The 14,127-nt window shown below is 43.3% G+C and overlaps 2 protein-coding genes across 6 annotated transcripts in view; one reads left to right on the forward strand and one right to left on the reverse strand.

Annotated features, from left to right (window-relative positions):
- The window catches only part of PLG (plasminogen), a 410,665-nt gene that overhangs the window by 290,994 nt on the left and 105,544 nt on the right, over positions 1-14,127 (forward strand). The window lies entirely within an intron of this gene.
- Positions 1-14,127, reverse strand: part of MAP3K4 (mitogen-activated protein kinase kinase kinase 4) — a 78,918-nt gene that overhangs the window by 40,629 nt on the left and 24,162 nt on the right. For all 4 annotated transcript variants that reach the window (XM_059699887.1, XM_059699891.1, XM_059699888.1 and 1 more), the window contains exons 2-3: positions 12,235-12,425; positions 9,191-10,521 (exon numbers count right to left, since the gene is read on the reverse strand). In XM_059699887.1, coding sequence (XP_059555870.1) covers positions 9,191-10,521; positions 12,235-12,425 — 1,522 coding nt within the window. The remainder of the gene's footprint in view (positions 1-9,190; positions 10,522-12,234; positions 12,426-14,127) is intronic.

Here is a 14,127-nt window from a genome sequence, read left to right on the forward strand (position 1 = left end):
ACTTCCTACTGGCCCACACATCAGTGTGCCTCTTTAAGAAAAACAAAACCTACAGGCAATGAGCGAGTAGGTGCTTATTAGCTTGAAACCTCAATTAAAAAGTTATGTAACTTCACGAATGAAATCAGACAGGGGATGCTTGGCACAAATAAAAAGTGACCTATAAACACTGCATGAATGAGCACTGGTTGTGAGAGTGGAGGTGGGGAGTACTGTCACCTCCCTACTGCTCCCAGTGGGCTCACTTGCAGCTGCACTGGTGCTGGTTGGTATGGCTACGCAGGCAGGTTAAAAATGCCAGTACTCCTTTGCCCAGCCAGTGTAGCTCAGTGGTTGAGCGTCAACCTGTAAACCAGGAGGTCAGGGTTCGATTCCCAGTCAAGGCATATGTCCAGGTTGTGGGCTCAATCCCCAGTGTGGGGTGTGCAAGAAGCAGCCTATCAATGATTCTCTCTCATCACTGGTATTTCTATCTCTCTTTCCCTCTCCCTCTCCCTCTCCCTCTCCCTTTCTCTCTGAAATCAATAAAAATATATTTAATAAAAAGAAAAATGGCAGTGCTCCTACCCTACCTGGGAGACTCAGAATTGCCTACAACCAGAAGGACGGCTGTGTGTATCTGTATCTGTCAGAGCTCTCCAGGAGATGCACATGTGCAGTCAGGTTTGGAAACCATGAGTATAGCTTAAAGTCTGTTATCCCCAAATCCTAGGTTTGAATCTCTCTAACAATCTATAGCTTCTGTGATTTGGGCCCAGTTATCTACTCTCCATATATGAAAAATACAGAAATAAAAATGCCACTTCATTTAGCTACTGTGTCTAGCACATGGTAAGGCTCACTAAACGGTAGTTTGTTATAAATGCATATCCTCGTTTCTATAGCCTTTGTCCACTCTGAATATAAAAGGCAACCTCTTCAGGAAAAATTAGCATAATTATTATTAGATCCTAAATGATATTTCATTGGCCACTAAACTTACAATCTATATACAGTAAGTTCTCAGGTTACGTCAGAGATCCGTTCTTATGGTTCAATGTAATGTGATTTTCGCCATAAGTCGGAACCCACCTACATAAGCACCTACGTCACTCACATGGAGCATATACACAGCAGTAATGAAGTGAAACAGTAAAAAAAAGTTTAAAAGAGAAGAGAACCAAGATGGCAGCATAGGTAAGCACCTGTACTGCTGCCTCTCACAACCACATCAACACCACAACTAAATGGCAGAACAACGACCCCCCAAAACCGCGGGAAGCCTCGCTGAGTGGAAGTCCCACAACTGGAGAGGTGAAGAAGGCACACGGAGACTGGTAGGAGGTGCGGAGGTGCGGAAAGTGGGGCACCTGGGTGTGCTGCTCTTTTAACCAGGAGGGAGATACAAGCTCCCGCTTGCTCTGAACTCCTGTTCCGGGTGAGACTCTGGGGGACACAGGCACATATGGGGAGAAACTGGACTGTCTGGCATCGGGACAGGAACGCGAAGGCGGCTTTCTCTCAGAGGTGCTCGCAGCAATCATTGTTCCTGCACGGGTACATGGGACGCAGAGGACCAGGGACTTCTCTGGTTCAGGGCTGACTGGCAGCCATAGCTGTTTGCTCCACCCTGGTGATTCCTAGAGTCCCTGCCCCACCCAATTTACAACTCCACCCAAGCCATGGGCATCAGCTTTTGCATATGAATGGCCTGTTCTTTCACCTAAAACTTGTCAAACTGCAGCTGGGTCAGAGAGCTCCAAAGCTTCCAAAAGAGGCCCAAGGCCCGGCAGCAGCAGCCTGCCTTGTTTCACAGCGGGGCCTCGTCTGGGCACCTCCAAACCCCATACAAAGAGGGGGAATCTGCAGATCTCTCTGTAGCTCCTGCTGGGCGGCCCCAGACAGTGGCTGACCTTGCACCTCCTTGGAGATCCAAGAGCCAGTGTGCCCAGTGGTCAGAGTGAGACCATCCAGATTACAACTCCTCAGACCCAGAAGAGACACAATCACGGGGCAGACTCAATGAGCACCTAAGCCCCACTGAAGCAAGTCCTGCCCCATAAGGATGTCTCCTGTGCAACAGATCTTCCAGTGTAGACATAGCTGGTCATCACAGCCAATTGGCCTGGAGGTCAATTCCGCCCAGTGATACCAACAGCACTCAAGGGTTAACTACAACAAGACTGTGCACACAACCCACAAAGGGGTGCATCAAGGGCATCCAACTCAGGTGACGGGGGAAGCTGAGCCACCGGGCCCTATAGGACACCTAGCACAGAAAGCCACTCTATCAACTCAAGGAGACTTAGCAGCTACCCAATACATAGAAACAAACACAGGGAAGCAGCCAAAATGCAGAGACAAAGAAACAAGTCACAAATGAAAGAAATGGATGAAAGCAAAATACTGGATATAGAGTTCAAAACCACAGTTATAAGGTTACTCAAGAATCTTCTAGAAACATCCGAGATATTTAGTGAGACCCTCAAAGATATGAAAAAGGACCAACAAGAAATTAAGCACACACTGACTGAAATAAAGAATAATATACAGAGATCCAACAGAAGACTAGAGGATCCTAAGAATCAAGTCAAAGATTTGAAATACAAAGAAGCAAAAAACACCCAACCGGAAAAGCAAAATGAAAAAAGAATCCAAAAATATGAAGATAGTGCAAGGAGCCTCTGGGACAACTTCAAGCGTACCAACATCCGAATTATGGGGGTGCCAGAAGAAGAGAGAGAGCAAGATATTGAAAGCCTATTTGAAGAAATAATGACAGAAAACTTCCCCTACCTGGGGAAAGAAATAGACTTACAAGTCCAGGAAGCGCAGAGAACCCCAATCAAGAGGAATCCAAAGAGGACCACACCAAGACACATCATAATTAAAATGCCAAGGGCAAAAGACAGAGAGAGAATCTTAAAAGCAGCAAGAGAAAAACAGTTAGTTACCTACAAGGGAGTACCCATACGACTGTTAGCTGATTTCTCAACAGAAACTTTGCAGGCCAGGAGGGAGTGGCAAGAAATACTCAAAGTGATGAATAGCAAGAACCTACAACCAAGATTACTTTACCCAGCAAAGCTATAATTTAGAATTGAAGGTCAGACAAACAGCTTCACAGATAAGAAAAAGCTAAAGGAGTTCATCACCACCAAATTTGTGCTTAAGCACAGTATTATATGAAATGCTGAAAGGTATTCTTTAAGAAGAGGAAGAAGAAGAAAAAGGTAAAGATAAAAATTATGAACAATAAATACATATCTATCAAGTGAATCTAAAAATCAAGTGAATAAAAAATCTGATGAACAGAACAAACTGGTGAAAATAAGAGAAATCAGAGGCATAGAAAGGGAGTGGACTGACAATTCTCGATGGGGAAGAGGTATGGGGGTGCGGGAAGAGACTGGACAAAAATCGTACACCTATGGATGAGGACAGTGGGCGGGGAGGGTAAGGGCATGGGGTGGGGTGGGAACCGGGTGGTGGGGAGCTATGGGGGGGAAAAAGAGGAACAATGGTAATACTCTGAACATTAAAGATTTAATAAAAAATTTAAAAGAAAGATAATTCCTGACCTTTACTTGTGGTAAATAAGTAATAAAAAACATAAAGCACATATGTACACACGTCGAAATGATGGAACTTTTTTTTTAAATAAATACTGTAAATGGGAGATGGCGACGTAACCATGAAATGACGTAAGTCGAGTCTGACATAACCCAAGGACTGCCGGTATATAAAAGCCTAAGCCACCATTATGACCGAATGACCAGTGCACCAGTCGCTATGACTCACACTGACCACCAGAGGGCAGATGCTCAACACAGAAGCTGCCCCCTGGTGGTCAGTGCACTCCCGCAGCCAACCTCACACGGCCCCTCCCCCCTCCCAGCCCTGATCATGGCCAGGCCTAGGGACTCCAACCGGTGCATGAATTCGTGTGCCAGGCCTCTAGTAATTATATAATCAGTTCTCATTCAAACAAAAGAAATTGATGGAGTTACCAAAAATCCTCCTAGAATTTGAGGTAATATGCATGGTAATCTACAAAGTCAGACAGCTAATTTTTTTGTATATTACATTAAAATATAAGTTTTCATTTTATCTTCTCTTCCTCTGAAAATATATATATTTCATAAGTTAAAAAAAAAGGAAGAAGCACAAATTAACCATATCACAATCTATGGCTCAAATATGCTAGGGGTTTTTAACATATTAAATGTATAAAACCCACAGTCTGTACAACACAAAGAGTGAACTTCACACAGTTGGCAAGTTTAAAATCAACTGGGACACTGGGAAATCCCAGGACAGAGTGCAGACGAGAAAAATGAATCTAACTACACTATAAATGTATGACATAACCTTACTGAACAGGGTAAAGGAAAAAGGTGCTAACCTAACTAACTTTGGAACACTGTGTTCTATAAGGCTAAAGACAAAAGAATGGAATTATACACTGTACTCTAGTTGGTAACTTTATTCCTCACAAGGTACTAGTGAGCAATTCTGAAACTAATTTACACCCGTAAAATACACAACTATTTGGTAATTAAAGGTTAAATACGTACTTTAAAAAAATATAGAATAGTCTAGCCCATACTAACTTAGAGTTAGCTTCAAAAGAGGGAAAATTATAACAAAACTTACTTCTGTAGTATTTTACTATTTATACAAATATTGTTTTAAGCCTCACAACAACCCTGTGAGGTAGGTAGGAAGGCATTATACCCATTTTACAGATGTGAAGACCTAGGATCAGAAAGATTAAGTCATTTACAAAGTTATGCGGCGAGAAAGAGCCACATCAAGGAATAGAATCCAGTTATTTGATTTCAAAACTGTGCATCTTTCCCCAACATACTTAGTAAAAACACTAAAGCAAAACAAACCCAGATGGGAGTGTACGTGTATTCATGTACTATACCTCCCCTTACAGAATTATGTCCCTGAAATGGGAATAAAAATAGTCTTTCTCTCCAACCAAGCTAATTATTTCAGAGCCTTGTCTTTTATTAATTTGGATTAATCTCCAATACAGAAAAGTTTCTACTTTAGCACTCGGTTACTCTTTCATTATTTGACAAACATAATGTTTCATAAACCAAAATTTAAAACAACAGGGGCTTCTGTGAAGCAAACTATGTACAGATAATTTTAATTAACAAATCTTTAATCACACACTTATTAAGCTTTGAATTTGTATGTTTCTTTTTTTCTACAACAAGGATAACATATTCATTTAAATCTCACTTGGTCAAACCAAAGGAACACAACTTTGATGGCAATCCAAAACTATGGTTACCTACTACTGTGTGTTTTCAACATAAATTCTAACACAAAATGCAATGATATCTTGTTCCAACATATCTAAGGATGCAAAGCACTCCTGCTAGTAGCGATGGTTCATTGCCAAAGAGGGTCTGGGGGAGAGAGACAATGTGGGTGACAGCATGGAAAGCAGTTTTATGAAGCCCGGACACACCTCCCTGAGTCCTCACCATCACACCACCTGCCCCTCTCCGACAAGAAGCACTGAATCAGAGAAGCGGTAATACTGCCAGAGCCTTTTCATTCATATTACTTCAACCCTAGTGCTTCACAATAAATATTAATCATCAACCCTGGCTTGCCCACACATTTGCTCACTGGAATTGAACCATTCCAGGCAAAAACCTAGACCAGAGTAAGCTCTTCCCCATCTGGAACATGTGGCAAGTCCTCACTACAGATCTAGTTTTGCTCTACTGACTTTGAAACCTGCACTGTAACATGCCTTTGCCGGTTTGGCTCAGTGGATAGAGCATTGGCCTGCAGACTGAAGGGTCCCGGGTTCAATTCCGGTCAAGAGCACATATATGGGTTGCAGGCTTCTTCTCAGCCCAAGCCCTGGTCGGGGCGCGTGCAAGAGGCAACTAATCGATGTTTCTCCTGTCTTTCCCCCTCTCTTCCACTCTCTCTAAAAATCAATGGAAAAATATACTTGGGTGAGGATTTAAAAAAAAGAAGAAAGAAACCTGCACTATACTAAAATCTTATTATAAAATAGTTATTCACGGGGGGAGGGGGGGGGAATAACCCTCACGCGCTCTAAAACAAGCTATACATAAAAATCATTCAGAGTTAAAATACTGTTCAAAGCAAATCACAATATAGATTCATTTTTAAGAGTTCTAATCAGAGGAAGACAGAGAACCAAGATGGCGGCATAGGTTAACTCCGGAGTTTGCTGCTTTGAACAACTACTTCAAAAGTGAAACTAAAAGACGGAAGGGACATCACCCAGAACCACAGGAACGCTGGCTGAGTGGAAGTGCTACAACTAGGAAGAAAGAGAAACGCATACGGACACTCAGAGGAGGCGCAGTGCTGAAGTCAAATTCTGAGGTGCGGAGTGCGCGGAGCGGGCTGGCGGCGGAGGGCGCCGTTGGCGTTTTCAATCGGGAGGGAGTCGCAGACTCTGAGCTCCAGATACAGGCGAGTCTTTAGGGACCCAGACTCAAACGGGAGAAGCGGGACTGTCTGGCTTTGGTCAGAGTGAGTGCAGCTTTCTCTCCGAGCTTTGCAGCGGGTGCTGGGACTCAGAGAGGCAGAGCCCCTGGGGACAGGACTGAGAGCCGCCATAACTGCTCTCTCCGGCCCACCCTGTTGATCCTGTGCGACCCGCCCTGCCCAAGCCCTGCACAGAGGCATTTGCCGGATAGCCTCAGGCAAAGGCTAGATTAGCACCTCCCTAGAGGACAGAAGTTCTCTCACTGCTGACACAGCTGATTCTCATAGCCACTTGGCCTGGAGGTCAAACCCTCCCTGGTATTAGCTACAACAATCAAGGTTTAACTATAAGACTGCGAACAAAGACCACTAGGGAGTGCACCAAGGAAGCATAACAAAATGCGGAGACAAAGAAACAGGACAAAATTGTCAATGGAAGATATAGAGTTCAGAACCACACTTTTAAGGTCTCTCAAGAACTGTTTAGAAGCCGCCGATAAACTTAATGAGATCTACAAGAAAACTAATGAGACCCTCGATGTTATGTTGGGGAACCAACTAGAAATTAAGCATACACGGACTGAAATAACGAATATTATACAGACTCCCAACAGCAGACCAGAGGAGCGCAAGAATCAAGTCAATGATTTGAAATGCGAGGAAGCAAAAAACACCCAACCGGAAAAGCAAAATGAAAAAAGAATCCAAAAATGCGAGGACAGTGTAAGGAGCCTCTGGGACAGCTTCAAGCGTACCAACATCAGAATTATAGGGGTGCCAGAAGATGAGAGAGAGCAAGATATTGAAAACCTATTTGAAGAAATAATGACAGAAAACTTCCCCCACCTGGTGAAAGAAATGGACTTACAGGTCCAAGAAGCGCGGAGAACCCCAAACAAAAGGAATCCAAAGAGGACCACACCAAGACACATCATAATTAAAATGCCAAGAGCAAAAGACAAAGAGAGAATCTTAAAAACAGCAAGAGAAAGTAACTCAGTTACCTACAAGGGAATACCCATACAACTGTCAGCTGATTTCTCAACAGAAACTTTGCAGGCCAGAAGGGAGTGGCAAGAAATATTCAAAGTGATGAATACCAAGAACCTACAACCAAGATTACTTTATCCAGCAAAGCTATCATTCAGAATTGAAGGTCAGATAAAGAGCTTCACAGATAAGGAAAAGCTAAAGGAGTTCATCACCACCAAACCAGGATTATATGAAATGCTGAAAGGTATCCTTTAAGAAGAGGAAGAGGAAGAAAAAGGTAAAGATACAAATTATGAACAACAAATATGCATCTATCAACAAGTGAATCTAAGAATCAAGTGAATAAATAATCTGATGAACAGAATGAACTGGTGATTATAATAGAATCAGGGACATAGAAAGGGAATGGACTGACTATCCTTGGGGGGAAAGGGGTGTGGGAGATTCGGGAAGAGACTGGACAAAAATCGTGCACCTATGGATGAGGACATTGGGTGGGGAGTGAGGGTGGAGGGTGGGGCGGGAACTGGGAGGAGGGGAGTTATGGGGGGAAAAAGAGGAACAAATGTAATAATCTGAACAATAAAGATTTAATGAAAATAAAAAAAATAAAATAAAATAAAAAACTCAAAAAAAAAAAGAGTTCTAATCAAAATAATACTCAAAGTAAACTAACCTCAGATAGCTACCAAGTATCGACTCATTTTGCAAACATCCTGCTATATTATGTGAATGCTTGACCACTCTTCCTAAGTGTCATGACCTGATCATCAGTTTAAAAGTAAATTATTTTTCCAGATGATGCCATAAACTGCAGTTCTTAAAAAAGGTTATGCACATGCATAGAGCTACTAAAATTTGGAACCACAACCTCACACAGGCAGAAGGGATCCCATAGGTCCGGGCCTTCTTGCCTTCAGCCACAGGAACATGCACACTCACCTCACCACAGGACAATCGCTGAAGAAAAATACCCAACACTATGGCCCTTTTGTTTTCCCACCCTTAGCAGCAAACAAAGAATTTGAGATATCAAGCTGTCAAAACTAAATGTGTACAAAACCCAATTTCAACCACTTCCTCTAACAGGCATACTCCTTTCACAAAAACTTCACCAACTGAAGCACGCATTTGACAATAATTAAGACTTCCCTTAGACCTGCGTCACCTATGCTAAACCTCACCAAGCAGTGTACGCTTTTTCCTTTCATCATTCTCACAGTTCTCTACAATTCACATCTCTTTAACATCCAGTGACCAAAACTGGACATGCTACTCAAAAAAGGAGAAAGCTATTGCAAAGAATAGAGAAAAAACTATATCCATGACCTTGGATGCCGTATTCATTTAAAAATATTTTAGCATCATGTTGACTTTTGACTGACTCATATTCGGCTTGTGGTCACCCATGATTGTGGCTTCCCTCCCTCTTTATTTATACCTAGCCTGTCCTTCTCCATCCTATATTTACATGGTTGCATTTTCCCCTCCACACACCACCTTATATTTAATTCCCTAAATTTTGTAGTTTTCATAGATCCATTTCCCCATTTATCACAGTACTTTATAGAAATGTTTAAATCTGCAATTTATGATAACTACCACTTATGCCTTAAAAATATCATGACTATGATGTAATAGTCAACCCAACATACACTGCAATTTACAACTAATAACGGCACTAAAGAGAAGACCACACGAATGCCTGCTGGAAACCTACCTCCACTGGACGGTCACTCTTTACCAGTGCTATCCGGGCCCTTTGCAAGGAACCATCCATCAGCTTGTGAAGTCTCAAAATTAACTTTCTCAGCCCCATCTGCTTCAGTGCTTTGTCTACAAATGGTCGATAAATAGAAGTCAGACAATGTCTGCTACAGCCGGCCTCGGTGCTGCAGTCCGGCGTTCCCCAGCCAACAGAGTCCTCCTCCGATTCGAGCCTCTCCAGCCTCTTGGCGGGGCCGTCCTGCGACGGGAAGCAGAAAGTGTTGTCGAGGGGCTGCCTGGTTGTTGGCGCCCTTGGATTAGAGGTCTGTTCTTCACTCTCATCCGAGCTACTTTCCAACTCTCTCAATTCTCCTTCTGTGTCATCTCCCTCATCTTCTGGCTCATTGCCTTTGGACGATCTAGGGGAAGAGATTTCAAACACTGGCCAGCCAATGTCTGATAAGTTCTGGATGCCCAAAACAGTGCCCATAATCCTTAATTTCTGATTTAAGTCTTTTGTGATGTTTAACCACAAGCAGAGTGCCTGCACTCTGTCCTGGAAGTCCTTTGCAGCATATTTTTCATAGTCCTTCTGAAGAGCCTGCAACGATGGATAAAGTGCTTCTATGTACTCTAGCAGCTCCATTATCCGCTTTACCTGCTCAAATGACACCCTCTGGCGCTGGAGATGCTCATGGTAAGTGGGATAACCCACAATCCTTGTTCCGTGAGGGGCCGGGCACTGTCCTTCCACCGGGGCACCATTGCAACCAGCTCCGTTTCTAACAAAGGCAATGCTCCCATAATTGACTTTGAAAGTAAGGATTTCGTTGATAATATCTGGTATGGCTTGACGGGCTGTATATAAAAAGAGGTCCTGGTCGTTAATGGTCCGTCCCGCATGCCAGGCTTGTAGCTCTAACCAGATGAGCTCATTCGACCGGTTGAATGAGAAAGCAGATGTATTTTCCTGTCCTCTTTGCTCCCTGTCCTTCTTCTTTGAGACTGAGGTAAGCTTTAGCAGAAGTCGTAAAGTTTCAAAAAACTTCAAGCGATCTGCTGGACAGTCGGTCCTGGAAGTCTGGCGTGCAGTTCTCGCGATCGGCATGGGCACAGACACGGGAAGCTTGGCGTTGCTGCAGCCGAGGCTGAGGTAAGGCTTATTGAGATCCACATCTGGAATCGGCTTTTTGGGCAGAGACCCGCTCACCGAGTCCAACATGAAGGAGCACTGCACGTTTTTCTTATGATCGCGCTCTGTCGTCCTAATGGCCGCTCGGATCTTTTTCTCCCCGATTTTCCCAGTGTCTTTATGTGGAGGCTGGTTCAATGCATTTGTTTTTTCTATTAAAAAAAATAAACAACATTATATTATTCTAAATATGAAGTTACTCTCAATACTTTCAATAAAACTGATCTTCACATGCACTTATATTTTCAGGCTGTTATTAGAGGAAAAAAAAAATCGTACCATATGCTGAAAATTAAAAGAACCAAAAAACATTTAACATTTCTCTCAGTCACTCAATCTACGAAATGGGAAAATTGTGCTCGCAACTCCTATCCTAAAATAGCATGAACCAACGAGTGAAAAAAAAGTAGACGTGCTATTGCCATCTTCTCACTTTCCTACCACAAAGCAAGTATGTCTTAATTCTGCTTCATTAGATGCTGCTTCAATGATACTATTTGAGATAAGGAATTTCTCCAGGCATTTGAAAATTTTCTATTCAGAAAATGGATAAGGATTAAATTTAAAGATGAGAAACTGCAATAGAAAGCTATTCTCATTTCCAAAGGGGATAAGGACAGTTTAACATCCTATGGCAAATAAAGTTTTTAAAAAAGTAAAAAAATCATCTTCCCTAAGGGACAGAAAGACAAGTTACACTTAGGAATTCCTCCTTGGATATGATTTACTCAAGCAAACCAATACAATCAAGCCCATTTCTCTTGCCCTCCTTCTTTCTCAAGGAGGGGCTGTGACAGGGAAACTCGCCCCTGTGAGGGGCTGTGAGGCAGACAGAGAGGGAGTCCGGCCGAAGAGAGAGGAAGACACTGAAGAGGAATGGGAAGGGTCTGGTCCCAGCAAGGAGAACATGCGAGGGGGAAGCTTCTCAGATGAGAAGAAAGTGAAACCTGTCCTGTGCAGTAACAGATGGATGAAAGCCAGGGGGCTGCACAGTCAGTTTCAGGACCAGTGGTTCACTGAAATTCACAGGGAAATTCTCATGTCTAGGCTTCGGTGACCTGAGGCTGGGGTGAGAAGTCGGGCTCAGGAAGCAGCAGGCCGGCATGGTTTGACCATCTACCTCAGGAAGGAAGGGCCAGGAGGAAGGAAGAAATGGAGACAGAGAACACTCAGCTTCTAGGAGAAACGAAGAGCGCAGGGTCTGTCCACGGTATGAGGGCGGGGTGCCAGCCGGGCGCTGCGCTGCGTGGCCAGGAGGGCCCCACGTCCTAAGGCAGCTGCACTGTCACGGAGGAGAACTCAGGCTGCAGGCGGCCAGGAATCCTGGGGAAGAAAGCCTGGCTCTGTCCCCCCCCATGGCCCACTGCGCCTGTCACGTCTGGAAGACAGAATCCAGTCCATCAGCCTGGGAGGGGCAGAGGACAGGAAGGCCATCTACCTCATTCGCCCGAAGCCACCCTGCATGAGTATGTGGATCCACCCACGCTTAGCCTCTTCCACAACCTTTGTATTCCTTTGTACTCAAAAAAATACAAATGACTTTAGCAATTACTCAGCAAAAACCTTTCTACCTGAGGAGACTTAGTTTCTCCTTTACGGTCAGGGCGCATATGGGAGACAACGGATTGATGTTTCTCTGTCACATCAATGTTTCTCCCTCTCCCTCTCTCTCTCTCTCTCTCCCTCTCTCTAAAATCAATAAAAACGTATGTGCAGGTGAGGACTAATTTTAAAAGGTATTTACATATATGTAATACCTTAGTCAATAAAGAAACATAAATCGATCAATCAATCAATCAATCAGGATAGTTATGTACCAGAAGGGCCATGCCCTCTCATGTGGATCTTTCAAGTACAAGACTTACCTTTCAAATTGGAGCGACTGACAGGCCTCCCTACATTATTTCTCTGGTGTTTGGTTGACAGGCGTTTCATCTGCCGAGGTGTACTGGGGGGAGAGGCGCCAAAAAGGTTCTCTGTATTAGTTTCATCTGAAAACTCCTCCACGTCAGAGTCTGAATTCTTGCTAGCCGAATCTCCCAGTGTGCACTCTGGCCTGTGAAAGACACGCAGCAGAGAAGATATTCAGGCGCAGAGAGCGAACGGAAGCTCCTTAAACTTGCCTGTAAGAGCTCCTCACGCCGCCCGCTGTGCTCCTCAGCACTGTGTCACCCGCTGGTGGAGCTCACCAGAGTTCTCGCACTCCCAGGAAGCAAGGACTGACCACTCGGGCGGAAACCATGTGCAGTTTCTGTTGTCTGTAGAACTCTTTCTAACATAAGTCAAGTTTAAAACTAAAACTTACAGATTCAGGAAGAAACAGCAAAGAACAAAGAGCACAGCGGCCCGAGGCAGAGCCTCTTTGGGAAGCACACACGGAAGCCGAGGCACACTTCCAGCCAACAGCCCTGATCACACAGGCCAGCCACCCTTCCACGTCCCCGACCGCACCCCAGTGCACGGGCGGGCGAGGGGTGGGAGAGAGGCTGCTGTGGATGAGGAAAAAGGAATGAGCTTATCTTCACCTTCAAATGCAATTCCTCACTAACTTGTTCTCTGCAAACACTTCCTGCCTCTCCTCTGTCCCAGCCAACTTCTCAAATAATAATAAAGTTCTATTTTTGCAAAGCCAACAAAATAAACTGAGAACAAATACAATTCCCAAACAGCAAACTACAAGGAATCAGTCATCACGTTCCTTTCAAATATAGTATCATCAGTCTACACCACTCTGAATATTCTTTATAAAATATTTTCTATTTTGTAAACATAACTCTCAACTATCCAAAATATCCAGTGGTTTTATTTTCCTGGCAGTTTATATCCTGATATAAAATCAAATCTATTTCAAAATCATGAGAAAAAAATAAAAACCACTCTAAAGTGTATGATACCATTATTATTGAATTGGACTGACAAAACTTCAAAAAATAAATTATCTTTCAACCATAAAAATGCTGCAGAAATATACAAATTTACGGTACTGAAATCTGTAAAGAATCGCTTTGATGGGTCAAAACTTGATTTTTAATCAGGTAAGATCGCTCTAAACACTTTAGTATTCATACCACACATGTGCACCCACAATAAGACATACAAGTGAAATACCCTGAAAGCTAACTAAAACAAAGTAAACCATGAGGAAAATTAGAAATAAGTTAAATGCATCTACTCCCCAGGCTAACTTATTATTTAAGTCTCACAAAGTCATACAAAAAACAATATAATACAGATTATCTTAAAATTCTCTATACCCATGGCTTCTACACGCACCACAACAGCTGACTCAGCTGATGAAAGGACCTGCTATAAATCAGCGGTTCTCAACCTGTGGGTCGCGACCCCTTTGGCGGTCGAACGACCCTTTCACAGGGGTCGCCTAAGACCACCCTGCATATCAGATATTTACATGACGATTCATCACAGTAGCAACATTACAGTTATGAAGTAGCAATGAAAATAATTTTATGGTTGGGTCACAACATGAGGAACTGTATTTAAAGGGCCAGAAGGTTGAGAACCACTGTGCTATAATTGATACAAGGTCGCTCACTTCCTTCCCATTGGTTACCAGCACAGGTTTTGGAATGATGAACAGCAAAGACTTTGTGCTGTGAGGGACTTAGGTCAAATCCTGCGCGTCTTGCTTACGAGCTGTGTGGGCTTTGGTCAAATTATTTAAAATCTCCACATTGCACATTTACAAAATAAGAATAAATACTTAGACTCCAGACCAGAAGGATGAAATCCAATAATGC

The sequence above is a fragment of the Myotis daubentonii genome, chromosome 6 (genome assembly GCF_963259705.1).
Source record: "Myotis daubentonii chromosome 6, mMyoDau2.1, whole genome shotgun sequence".
Lineage (NCBI taxonomy): Eukaryota > Metazoa > Chordata > Mammalia > Chiroptera > Vespertilionidae > Myotis > Myotis daubentonii.